This window comes from Morone saxatilis, unplaced genomic scaffold, assembly GCF_004916995.1.
Source record: "Morone saxatilis isolate NCDOM2014 unplaced genomic scaffold, NCSU_SB_2.0 Contig11, whole genome shotgun sequence".
Lineage (NCBI taxonomy): Eukaryota > Metazoa > Chordata > Actinopteri > Moronidae > Morone > Morone saxatilis.
In genome coordinates, this window is record NW_023339663.1 from 3,273,909 (window position 1) to 3,287,308 (window position 13,400).

The following is a 13,400-nucleotide window of genomic DNA, read 5'->3' on the forward strand; positions in this document are numbered from 1 at the left end:
AGTACATTTTAGAGCCTGTACTTTTTCACTTTTACTTACTAAAGGAGTTGAATCAGTACTTCTACTTTTCCCTACACAATTATATGTGCTTCTGAGTAAAGAACGTGTGTATTTTATGCTGCCAGTAACATGAATCTTGTGTCAGTGCTTTAATCACTCCACCAGACTGCAAACACATTTCACATGTTATTTGTAAATGGGGAAGGATGTACTACTTTGCTTTCCTTACTTGACATCTTCCATGAGACTAACTGAGGACTCTGACCAAACAGCAGGAAGAAGAAGGGAAAATCTGAATAATAAATTGAGTTTAAAGTTGTTTAATTAATTCCTGGATTAGCATGATTGAGGACCAGCAGGTGTCCGGCTCCCTTACTGGGACCAAAGACTGAACACTGCTGCTGGACTGTGTGGCTCTGAATATGCGCTGTTTGTATTCCGCAGTCATGTTTCACTCTAAATAATTAATGCCAAGAGATATTTCAGAAGCACTTTTGTTAAGCTCCCCTAATAATCCATAATGACCAACAGACTCCCGGAATTTATTATCAGCTCTCCTCATAGATAATTACAAGCAAAGTGTTATTTATGATCATTATAACCTTGGAAGGAATCACTTGCCAAAAGACAGCAGAGTGCTGAGAGAAATAATGTGTTTCTGTTCTTCATCAGGTACGATGGTTTTCCAGTGTTAAGTCTTGACCTGTTCGACCCTGTGGAGGGCCTGCGGACCCCCTCCTCCCGCCTCGCTGCCAGGCACAGCTGTCCCACCAGCCCTGCCCCCATGTTTAGACGCACCAAGCAGGTCAGCATAGCAGTAACTCACTATTGTCACACAATGATTTATTGATTTATCTGTTTTTAGTGCTGAGCGGATGGTATTTTTCCAGACTTAACCTGAAATGAGAGCAACAGTGAAAGGTTGTTTTTCTAAAATTGTCAAACTTGCAGCCAAAATATACATCCAACAATTTAAATAATCAGATGATCTTCAAAGAAAAAATGACTCCCTAAATAAATGAGAGCCAAAAGGGTTGGTCAGTTTTATAACTGGCAATTCAGCATATCTGCCAGAACTGCCTTAAGCAATAGATAGGCCTACATAAAAGACAAATGACAAAGAATGAAGGATATTGAAGTTTGGTATACTTTATATTAAGATACACATATTCACCATTAACTAGTTGCTAATTAGCTACCATTTTAGTAGCATATTGGCTATTTATTAGTCATTATAAAGCACATATGTCTGTCTATATTCTAAGAGTCTTCCCTTAATAACCTCCTAATTCCTGCTTATTGATAGTAAGTAAGGAAGTTTTTAACTTATATTCTTTGCTCAGTATGAGCTAAAGTGACAAGACTTTGGACTATTAAACCTTGTATTTATATATTTATTTATTTATTTTAAATTATCCCAGTTTTTTACTAAGTTATGAGCAAGATCTCACTTTAGTGGGAACGTATTCTAAAAGATGAGATTTCAGCCTAAAGATTTTGAGTGAAATCACACATCCATGAGTCTGATTTGTGCATTAAAGAATTCCTTTTCCTCACCCTCACCTCAACATCCACAGGAGATCAAGTCAGCCCAGAAGATAGCCAAGAAGTACTCGTCCATCCCCCAGCTGTGGTCCAAGTGCCTGCTCCGTCACTGCTATGGCCTGTGGTTCATCTGTCTGCCAGCATACGTGAAGGTGTGCCACTCCAAGGTGCGGGCACTTCGCACCGCCTACGACGTCCTCAGGAAGATGCAGGCAAAGAAACTGCAACCCCCCGACGAGGTACGTTAACCATTTCCAAAAATACCTGTTTGACATTAATTCAACCAGACAACAATGTTTCCACTCATTTTAGATCAGCCAGTTATCTCACACCGAGGTCTATTTTTAGAGGTTATTGTCTTTCTGTCTGAACAATCACACATGTACTATACAGGTCTGCTACCGGGTGCTGATGCAGCTGTGTGGACAGTATGGCCAACCTGTCCTGGCAGTCAGGGTCCTTTTTGAGATGAAGAAGGCCGGAGTCCACCCCAATGCCATCACTTACGGCTACTACAACAAGGTAAAAAGCCATAAATTATTGTATATATATTATATTTTATTTATTTATTTGATAGAGACAAAGTATGTTTACGAACAGATGCTGTCAAGCCATTTTTGCTAAACCCAAGACCCATATAATCCATGAATGATTTTTTTTGCCTTGCTTTTGTGCTGAGTTTCACAAAATTCAACCGTTTTTGGCAGAAAAATATACAGATACAAATATATAATACTTACAATTGTCATGTATGGTTGATAAAGTGGTGCGATCTAAATCTGCCAGTAAAGACAGAGGTTTTTTTATTTATGTCATGTCAACATTGCGCTTGGATTCAAATGGGAATAAAGGGGGCAACTCACCAGTATCTAGCCAGTGCAGTGTCTTACACAAGTGCTAATAAAAATATATTAGCAGTGGGACTCCCCGCCCTGGGTGTGGTGTTCCTGATGTGGGTGTGTTAAGAATATTCTGCTGATTCTGCTGCAAGTTGGACTAATGTGTGAACACGCCCATGACAGCCGAGGTGTCAAACTAATCTCTGGGAAGACTTTTCCAGTGGGATAGTCCCCTTTTCCATCAGATGTGATGGATGAAGACACGGACTGAGTCAGAGCAATAAAACACAATAAAAGTCAGGAGAATTGGCTACTGTTCAAATCAAACAGTCATTATGCTCATATCGAATGGACGGGCTATATTAGAATATATCATAAAAGATTAAAGTTGATTTTAAGATGCAGAGAAATATCATGACACAAAATAACTACAATGACCTTAAGTAAACATGCTAATAATATGCAGTTTCTGTAAAAGTTAAGTCATACTCTGCATAAAAGTATGTTAGAAAACTGTGCGATATATTATAAAGCTGACTGATTGCAGCCTAGATGCTGATTGTTTATTCATGATTTACAATAGGCGCTTAAATAATTGCATCCAAACTATTACCCCACTGTTGCTCCATCACTAAAATTCATTCCTCTCTGGTTGGTACTCACGAGGCAGAGACACACTTCATCACAATAATGCCTCTGCAGACACTCGGCTTGCACATAAAAAGAAACATCGGTGACATTTGCAGTTTCCCGCCAAGGTTGTACGGTGTCGCGTGTGATCACACCCAGGTGTCAGGATGAATCGTGGCTCTGTTATTACTGCAACCTGTCCCTGGTCTGGCAACCCGGGGAGCGAAAAAAGTAAATTGGCTGATGTAGGAGTTGGCTGTTGGGAGACAAGGCCACGGTACAGGTTACGTCGCTGTGTTTTGAGCCTTCAGAGGTTCTTGTTTCATCTTAGAAATGGACGGCTTGAAGGGAAAAGGTGGCTGATCCCTCCACTGACACAATCAGTATCTGCTGCAGCTCCTGCATCCGACAGTTGTTGCTGGTTTTTCCCACCTTCATGCTTCTTTAGGTTTTCGAAGTCCAAGGATAGGAAAGAGGTTTTGTTTGTGTACGGGCTCATTTATTAATTCTGGCATTTATTCCCCTTTAAATACAGATGCTTTAGCACAGAGTTTTTAAAATACAGAATATAAAATTGAACTCAACTAAGGAGCTAAAAACTAACCTGAAACTCAACTGAAAAGAAAATTCCTCCTTGAAATAGAACATAAAACTAATTTCTGAGAGTGGAAGTAGAATAACTTTGATGCTCCCCTGTAAACGGATCTCTGTGCCAAAGTTACCACTGTTTGCTGTTCTCTATCTAAAGCCCCCCCGTCATTTGCAGTTTAAATATACCTGTTCCCTGCAGAACAGCACTCGAGGCAAAGCACCACACGATAGCACAGTTCAATTCAAGTTTCCACAACTGTACTATTAAGTTTCTTATTCCTGTACCCTTGAGAAATAATACCCAACCAAATATCTGATTATTATTTGCAGCTCAAGAAATGTTAGAAAAACAAAAACATACTTTCACATTTCCATCGGTGAGAGTCGTACAATTTTCTGTGTCAGAGTTTCGGAATGTGTAAATCCATTCTGGGAGAATCGAGGAACTTTACACACAATTTATCTCACATTTCTTATACCGAGTCTTTTAGAAAAACAACAATAACAACCCGAGAAGTGTCAACATCATTAAGTCAAGACAGACTTTCTGGGTTTTCGCATCACAGCAGGAAACTTTGAACTGTCTTTCTTCTACACTGGGTTTTGGCCTCAGTGGGTTAGACTCTATAACAACAGCGCTGGGATTTGGATGACTCACTGCACTAACAATTCTCCATCATCAGCATCCCTTTATGCACTTTGTCTGTAAATAAGAACACAATGGGAGACTAATGGTGAGACCCTAGTTTTGGTTGAGCAAGAAGTCAGGTCGTTAACAACCTTTTCTCCTGTAACAGTCGATTAGAATTTGCTTTCTTGTCGCTAGAAGGCCGATACCTCATTCAGATTTGTTAATTAAATATGACGCTACAGCCTCGAGACAGGTAGTTTAGCTTAGCATACAACTGGAAATGGGGAAACAGCTAGCCTGGCTCTGTCAAAGAAGCGAAAAAACATGTAGCTAAAACTCACTCATTACCACATAATATCTCATTCTCAGTCTTTCACCATGAGGTGTGCTAAATATGAAGCTAGACGGGTCTTGGCCCTGTCCAAAGAAATAGTTCAAGCTTCCCGTCAAACCACAACTTTTTGTTTTGGCACTTTGTTTTATGGATTAAACAAACAACATTTAATGTGGTAACTGGTGAGCTGTAGAGGTGCAATCTATTCCTTTAAAGACATTGAATATCAGCTCAAGATATCAACCATCAGTCACTTGTCTAAGATTTTATGGATTTCCGCCTTCAAAACAATCACAGTATCTCAGATCCTTTTGCTAGGAAGGTCCATTCCCAGGTAGCTCTCTTACAGAACCTTTACAAAGACTACAGAGTTATTTTTAAATATCAGTAAGTGGAACTTTGGCCAGATCGCTGTCCTTAAGTCATCTTAACATTGCTGACAACATCTGCAGGAGGGCCAGTCCTGAGAGGCTTTGCACAGGAGCAGCCAGCGTAATAAACCCAGTTCTGCTCAGTGGCATACCAATCGTGTTTTTCTCAGGGGGCTCCTGAAGTGTATTTTAGGAGCAGACAGAGACTGTCGAACGTGACTTGGCCACCAACAGCTGCGGTTCCTTTCCTTTCCTTTTCTGATGTCGAGTGTGACTCTGGATCTAATAACGCTGAAGTTAATGCCTTTGATGAAAAATGAATTCAGGGTGATTTTATATAGAACGGGATTTGGTCAGTTTTAGTTTACTCTCTTCAAAATGTTAAGTTGAAACACAGTATTCAGGCTCTTAATGTTCAGTTATTTAGTAGAAGAATATAAGAACATTTCATGGTGGAATAGAAAATGCTTCAAGAAAATGTGATCAGAAACTTTTAAAAGTAACTTGTCTTCATTCATCTTCTCCTCCACCTCTCTCTGGTCTCTCTCCCTCCCCCTGGCGTCCAGGCGGTGTTGGAGAGCACGTGGCCCTCCAGCACCAGAGGAGGATACTTCCTGTGGATGAAGCTGAGAAATGTCGTTCTGGGCGTGGCGCAGTTCAAACGGGCGCTACGACGGCCCGCTCCCCTCACCCAGAGCCCGCTGTCAGGTAAACTGTGATCAACAACCCTCTGCATGCCTCAGAAGAGGAATGTTGTTGTTGTCCATGCATTTAAACCAAGAGCAACCATGAACACTACAGACTGGTATCAGAATCAGTTCATAGTATAAAAAAGAGACTGAACTTATAAGTTACTCACGCAAAAAAATAGATTTAGTGTTTAAGTTTGGATTGTTAACGTTCATACTGTCGTAAACAAATCTGTTTAGCTTTAGGGTAAAGCTGAATATCTATCCAGACCGTTGTTTGTTTATAGTTTATTTCGTTTTTTCTGGTAAAGCCTTAAGGACTACTGGCTGACCAATATCTGTCATTACAGCCATTATTTCTTACAAGTTTGCACTGCATTGACTGCAAAAAAATTTAAGAATAAATTCACTGAGTTCTTATACAAGAAGGTAATTTCAGTCATTTTTTGGTAGCGTTACACATGGACAATACATTAAATAAATCAGGCTAGTATCTGATAATAATTACTCATTAAATATAATCAAAAAAGATGATGATTTACAGAACAATCTGAAGGATAAAACACATTATTAACAATACATGTTCCTACTGCATTCGCAAACCCATGTATCTGAAGCTCAGAAAGGAAAATCAATCCACCCACCATTTCTAAATTACATTTGTCAGGTGTAATTAATGACCCGCAGAGTTTAAAGATAAAACTATAAAACACAACTGTGTGATTTAACTCCCCCCTGCATGCCAGTGAACACCTGCACACCCAGTACATGCTAATCCCCGGCCTGCTAATCCCTGCTTTTTTAAGATACTCCCTGTTACTGGCGTAAGCATTGTGTTCTTAAACTCACCTCCTGAGTTCAGTTTGAAAGAGCCAAAGGTTCACACACACACACACACACACACACACAAGTGAGAGACACAGTTGGATTTAATTTCTCACAATGTTACTGATGACGTAACTTATAATACATCGCTCCACTCCCATCCTGCACTCATATATAATAAGCTTTTACTGTGACACAAGAGGTGAAGACAACTGGCCAAATGCTTCTTTTTAATGTGTTATTTTCTAATAATTTCCTATAAAGTTTCCTGGAAATAACTTTGTAGTATTACAGGGCAAATAGAGGCATTGCTCTGCAACAGTTACTCGGAGTTTATAAGCATTTGTTAATTTCTAGAGGGATTTCCTTGAAAGAAGTGATGAAATCTGGATCTTTTTAAACACAATTAAATATTTATTTTTGGAAACTTAATTCTCCATATTCATCATTGAATTATGTATTTTTTGTAGACAAGTTTCTCATTTGTGACTCTTTAGGCTATGCTATTAATTGGAAGTATAACAAGTGAGTCAGTCTTTGTTTTCCCTATAATTAGTACTAATTTAATCTAAACATTTACAGTAATCAGCTCTAGTAAACTCATAATAAATAAATATACTGTTTTATCCTGGTGGCTAAACATTATACATGTAATTTTAAGTATTTTTAAGCTTATGTTATTAATATTTTGATTCTGGATTTATATTAAATTACAGAAGCAATACACCATCAACAAACTGATTGTTCGTAAGCTCTATAGAAGATAGACACTTCTTTATAGAATAGACACTTATCCAACACTTAAAGACAAATTAAAAAGAAGAACAGTTGATCCCCTGTGGAGCAGAAATGGCGCCCGGCTTCCTTTAACGCCTTGTTGTCTTTGGGCAGATGGCAGCGACCTGGACGCTATGAGTCACGGCAGCCTGGATAGCTCTGCAGACACTAACCTGGCCGAGCAGGGCCCCTACGCCACTGACTCCGTCAAAGTAGACCCCACTGATGATAGATCTAGCACAGGTACACTCAACATGGCTGCTGCTTGACTCAATCTTTCACAGGCAGCCATCTTTGTTCTACATCTTTTTCTTCTCTCTCAATGACATATTTTTTTTTATTTTTATCCTCCTTCCTCATTTGTCCCGCTCACCGACCGGCCTCTTCCTCGTTCCCCCTCTTCCTCTTACACCTTCTAACCTCTGCTGCCTGTTTTTCCACCTTCCTTTCGTCCCTGTTGTCCATCAATGTCTCTCCCTGGTTTTGCGGCTGTGGTTTCTGCTCTGCTCTGTCCCTAACCCTGCCCTTCACTCTGGCCCTGCCTGTGTTGCCCTTGCATGCAGCCGGCCGTGGGGGCGGCAGCGTGGGCGCCAGGGCCCTGGTGGCCCACTCACACTGGGGGGGCTGTGAGCTCAGAGAAGCCACCCTCCACCCAGGTAAACCTCTCTGTCAGCCTGCCTGTCTGTCTCTCTCTCTGGTTGCATTTCTATCATCTTGCAACTGTATTATTTTCTGACTTACTTAGCCCTTCCATCAACACGCCTTTTCGGTTTCTCTTCGTCTCTGTGATCTTTGCCTCATCTTTCTTTCCTCCTCTGTGTCATCTCTCTCTCTCTGGCACATCACAGTCTGCTGCTCCTCTCTTTCTCATCTCTCTTTTGCATTTCTCTCTCCTCGCATCACCACAGAGTGATTTGTCATTGTCAATTATGGCGAGTAATTACCCAGAGGCACATTCTTTTTGATTACGGAAATAATTTTAATCATGGAGATGGCAACTCGGCAGGAGACTTCGGCACGTGCGCACAAAGTCTGGGAGGGGACCGCAGCTCACAGCACAGCAGGAGGGAAGGACCTCGATGTGCAGTTCATTGATTATTATAGTCCTGGAATGAGTTTTGTCACTTGCCATCAGTTGCGAGTCGCTCCATACTGTATTACAGCCGAGCTGTGCAGCCTCATGTTTTATTTAGAGATGCCGACCAGAGAGCTTCACGGGAAAGATGAAAGAGGAGAACAAATCATCAGACAGCTGGTTGCCTGGAGACCTAGGGAAGTTTTAGAGGCAGATAGAAGAGTCAGCCTGGAGTGACAGCAGGGTTTTTTTTTTTTTATTCCCAACGTCAAGTCTTAACAGTTAAATTCATTAGCAGCTGTGAAACTGAACTTGGCTTTCTCGCAGTAACTGTAGATGCCCTGAGGAGGATTCTTTTATTCAGCACAGCTTAGCTGCTTTTTCTCTTCTCTCCCTACAACAGTGCCGTGCCTCCCAGAACTAAGGAGATGAAAGGGAAGAAATGCCTCCTTTTTTTTTATTTTTTTTATGTATGTTTCATATATCTCTCCTACCACAGTGTAAAGCTGCAATAGATGCACTTTTTTAAACACCAAAAAGCTTTTTAAATGAAGGTAAATAAAGGATTTGGTGGTTTGTTCAGTAATACGAGGGGTGGCACACATACAGTGTTGTTGAAGTATTTCTCTTATACTTGAATCGTTCCTCTGCATAAATTTTCCATGCGTTGTGTTGCATATTTCTGTTGATCTTGTGGTTTAATATCAGAGAGACTTCAGTACTTCTATTGTCCCTCTTATCTAATTTCATCTTTGTCTCTGTTCTCTAGGAGATCAGTCAGACTTGGGTTATAACTCACTGTCCAAAGAGGAGGTTCGGAGAGGAGACCCCAGTGCCCAGGATGCCGTCCCTGACAAAGATGACAAGAAGGAGAGCGACTGCAGCTCCTGTCAGTAGTCTGTCTGATCTGATATCACCTGATATTTCTGTCTACTGTACCTTCTAAAAATGATAGCTTGGCAGCTTCGTAGCCACATGGGATTTCCCCTTCCTCTGCCTTGATCTTTCTGTCTGTCTCCTCCAGAGATGATTCATTCATTTTGGTTTCTCAACATCAAAGCATTTCAGTCATGTGCTGTTCTTTCTTTTTAAGAGAAATGCAATTTTTTTCAAGCTGTGCACATACTAAAAGAGACTGATTTTAAATTGTAATTTCTGTATTTGTAGTGTCAGAGACTGAAAGTGCCAAGGGAAGTAAAGACTGCCTCCCTCAGCTGGACATGGAAGTCCATTCTTCCTTCAAATCCCGTGGCATTGTTCGTAGCAGTTGTCCGTATGACGATTCATCCTGTAAACCCAAGAGCTCCGCCAGCGCAGGTAGAGAAGAAAACTTAAATAGATTCAGTAGTTTTGAATAGTAGGGGGGGACAGAAATGTTTTTCCCCACTGTATATTTCCATTTCAAAGTTTTCCTTTAGTGATATCCTCAATATTCCTCAACGTAGAAACACGGACCCTCAGTTTTAATTATTTCAATACCCATGAGCCTCAGCTGCTGTTGCTATGGCGAGGAAGTCAGAGGAAAGAATGAGAGCCGTAGTAAAAGACTTTGTTTTCAGAATCTGAAAGTGATATCATTTTAACTGCTGATTTTGTTATCTCCTCAAAGTGTAATCTTCCGCTCACTGTTAGCAGCCCATGCTAGCAGAATTGTACACTTAGTGATTGCATGTTTCTTCAGGCTTGTACCTTTTATCAAATCTAATGCTGTTGGTTTATATTAATGATTCAATCAGGAGAGTTTCTTGTCCATTCAAGCCTTGTAGTGCAGCATCACCTCACATCATCTATGCAGAAAATGTATGGGATTTCTGGAACCCTGTACGCCCAAAATAACTCGCTTTGTAACTCACTCGTCACTTCCTAATATAAATGTAAATAATTCCCCTTCCTCTCTCTCAGGCCATGTTGCAGGTCTCCTCTTTACTTCCTCTCTGGATGAGATCGGCGAGGTCCACACCAACAGTTTGCTCAGGAGACATAAGAGCGCTCTGGAGGAGGTGGTGGGCAGCGCCAGCAGCGGCTCGGCCCTCGACTGGCAGGGTGTGAGGAGCCGCCGGCTGAGCGGCGACACAGTGGGCAGCAGCGGCAGCGGCACCACTGTCCTCGGCCTGGGTATGAGCCAGGGAGAAACGGACCCAGATAAGATCGCAGGACACCTGGGCGCAGATGTCAAAATTCTCTCCGGTGCCAACTTCAGTAAGAATAAAAGGCCTCGCTCGCTGGCCCTGGGAGGGCTAGAGGGGGCGGCTGCTAAGGCAGGGGCTGCCAGAAGTCACAATCACATGGAGGAGGAAGAGGAGACGGAGGGACAGGACTCCAGTGATGAGGACCGAAGTAATACAGAAGCTATTTTTGATTTGGAGGATCTGGATTTAGACAAGCCTGCCATGAGGGCTGGCATCGGCTCTCATAAAACCAACAAATCTCATAAGAAACTTGTTGAACGCAGTGCCAGCTACGGTGGCATGAGCACTGAGGCGTCCAGAGGGACCGTCAAGCGCACAGGCATTGAGACGGGATATGATCCTCTATCCCTGCTGGCAGCACAGTCACAGACGGAACAGGAAAATGACGATCAGTACCCAGAGGGGGACGAGGCCAACACGCCGAGCGCCCGCAGGCACTTAGCCAGGGAGATCGAGCTCTACATGAACCACATGGGCAGCCCGCTGAGAAGCCGTACTCCCAGTCTGGACTTGCAAGACCCGGCCAGCCCCCTCATCCTCCACCCTTCCTCACTCTCTGCTCCCCGCAGAGCCAGTCTGCCCTACAGCTCCCCCCTCAGGCCCGCTGGAGTGCCGCGCTCCTGCACCTTCCACCCACCCTCGCCCTCCCAAACCATCTCACGCCAACGCCTATGGTCGTCGCCTCCCTGTCGTAGCTCTAGCACCACCCCCAGCCCCAGCCCTCGACCCAGCCCGTACAGGGACAGGACGGACAGGATGGGCCTGGCGTCACCTTCACCTTCGTCCTCCTCTTTCGCTCTGGACACTCTGCTCACACCAACGCTTGATGTATTCAAGACCAGTGTGTTCTCTGCTGGGAAGGGTGTGGCAGAGAAGGCGAGCCGCTGGTATTCCCGTCTGGCCACGTACACCACACCTACCAAGGTACTTGTTGTCAAAGTTAACTGACTGTTGTGTGATACAGGTGAACATTTGATCAAACACATCTCAGTCTATTTGTGTTCAGTAAAGCAATGCAGATATGATTTGTAGCAAATGGGCAAAACAGACAAATCTGTGGCAGAGAGTATTAAGCTGAGCCTAAAGTTGGATGGCTGCTGCCATCTTGTGGCCTTTTAAGGGTCTGACAGTATTCTTGCTGTGGACAGCATGCATCTTCCCTAGTCGGTGTCAGAGCTCACACTAATTGTACCGTGGTATCACCTAGGGATGGGCATTGGTACTCGATTAGCATTTGGTCAATTTATACAGTACTGACATTTTTCTATATAGCAAAAATGAGCAGTCACAATTGTGCTTTCAGTGTTTTAAGTCACACATCACTTGATCTTTACATTTGTTTTCCATTGTTGGCTAATTTAGATAAATGAAAGCAATAGATAATTACAGATATTCTTACAAAAATATGGGTTAAAGTGGCTGCAGATGGAAATCGATAACAGCTTTTATTTACCAGCCAAATTACTGAATTATTGAAATCATTGCAACATCTTTGGGGATGTTTTTTTTCTTCATTTAGGCTGATCTTCACTGTAGCTTCTGTTTCCTTCATCAGCAGCACAGTTTGTGTGTTTGCTTTATGTTAAAAGCTTGAATAGCAAAGTACTGTACCTTTCTAGTGCTTTTATTTAATAATTCTAGATGGATTTGTGAGGTTAAGGTCATGCATTTGAGTGGGGACGTCTGTACAAAATGTTTTATTTGTACCTCATGTGAGCAGTCTTGGTTGTTAGTCAGTGCTGAACTTGATCTACTGTTGCTGTGAGTATTCCATGACGACATTAACCTGCCCGGCTCTCTCCTGCTCATTCAGGACGGTCACAGTGATCGTCTCAGCGTGTCCTCGCTCGGTGGAGATCCAGACGGCTCCTCTCTGCTGGATGAGGAGGACTGTGGGGAGTCGGAGAGCTTTGTGGTTTCTCCACAGAGGAATGGCCCCATGGGGCCCCGCAGGAGCCCCAGACGCAGCCCCCTCCGCAGCAAACTGGACAGCCCCACTGCAGGCTCCAGCCTCGGGAGACCCACTTCTCTGCGCCCTGGTAAGAGCAACCCCCGCTCGAGTGACAGTTAAAGCCAGTGGGCCCATAACGTTTTAATGTAATAAAAGAAACCCACAATAGATGCACATTAGACCAGTTGACCCCCAGTCTGAGGATTTTGTCCTAAGGAATCCCCTGAAAGTCTTCATAGTCAATTCCTCTCTTGCTGGGAACCCCCTTCAACCCCCTCAAGGACCCTAGTTTGACTGATGACAGCTGAAAAAACTATTTTACTTGTAACAAACAAGAAATTTCCAGAAATCTAGAGTTTGATTGATTGAATTTGAACGTTCTCTCTCTTGATTCAGTATTGATTCTTCATTGTTATATTTTCATTTTTCTTCTTTGCGTAACGACAAACAATGAGACACAGACAGAAAATGTCAGTCTGTTAAAAATTCATTAAGAAAGCAAACAAAAATGTATAAAACATATCCCCATATCTCCCGCTTTTCAATAAAATATACATAAACGGTATTTAGCGGAGCAAGAGAAGTCAGGTCGTATCTTCACCAGTGACAGGTTCTGACTCCGTCGTCACATATTCTGATCATGCCTTTGTACTCCTGCAGGATGCGTCCTCTCGCCTCCTGGCTTCCTTCTGCCAGACAAGTCGGACCTCGGCTCTTCGCGCTACACCAGCAACACCAGCATCTTCAACAACTACGCCATGGAGGTAAAAACTACAAGATGGAGAGTAGTGGAGTGTTATTCCGCAGTAGAAAGGTGGTCAGTGGTGCAGATTATTACTGAGAATTAGCGGTTAAGTAGATGGTTTTTTAAATCTTGATCATCTTTGGTCAGTAAGTTCACCAGTGTGTGTGTGTGTGTGTGTGTGTGTGTGTGTGTGTATCCAGCTGCTGAT

At 42.7% G+C, this 13,400-nt stretch overlaps 1 protein-coding gene across 1 annotated transcript in view; it reads left to right on the forward strand.

Annotated features, from left to right (window-relative positions):
* The window catches only part of LOC118343385 (C-myc promoter-binding protein-like), a gene marked incomplete in the record, with an annotated part of 59,871 nt that overhangs the window by 38,233 nt on the left and 8,238 nt on the right, over positions 1–13,400 (forward strand). Inside the window, 10 exon segments of the mRNA XM_035682182.1 lie at positions 673–805; positions 1,578–1,784; positions 1,939–2,067; positions 5,508–5,649; positions 7,347–7,475; positions 9,077–9,196; positions 9,475–9,624; positions 10,210–11,420; positions 12,310–12,535; positions 13,108–13,211. Of these exon segments, the coding sequence (XP_035538075.1) occupies positions 673–805; positions 1,578–1,784; positions 1,939–2,067; positions 5,508–5,649; positions 7,347–7,475; positions 9,077–9,196; positions 9,475–9,624; positions 10,210–11,420; positions 12,310–12,535; positions 13,108–13,211 (2,551 nt within the window).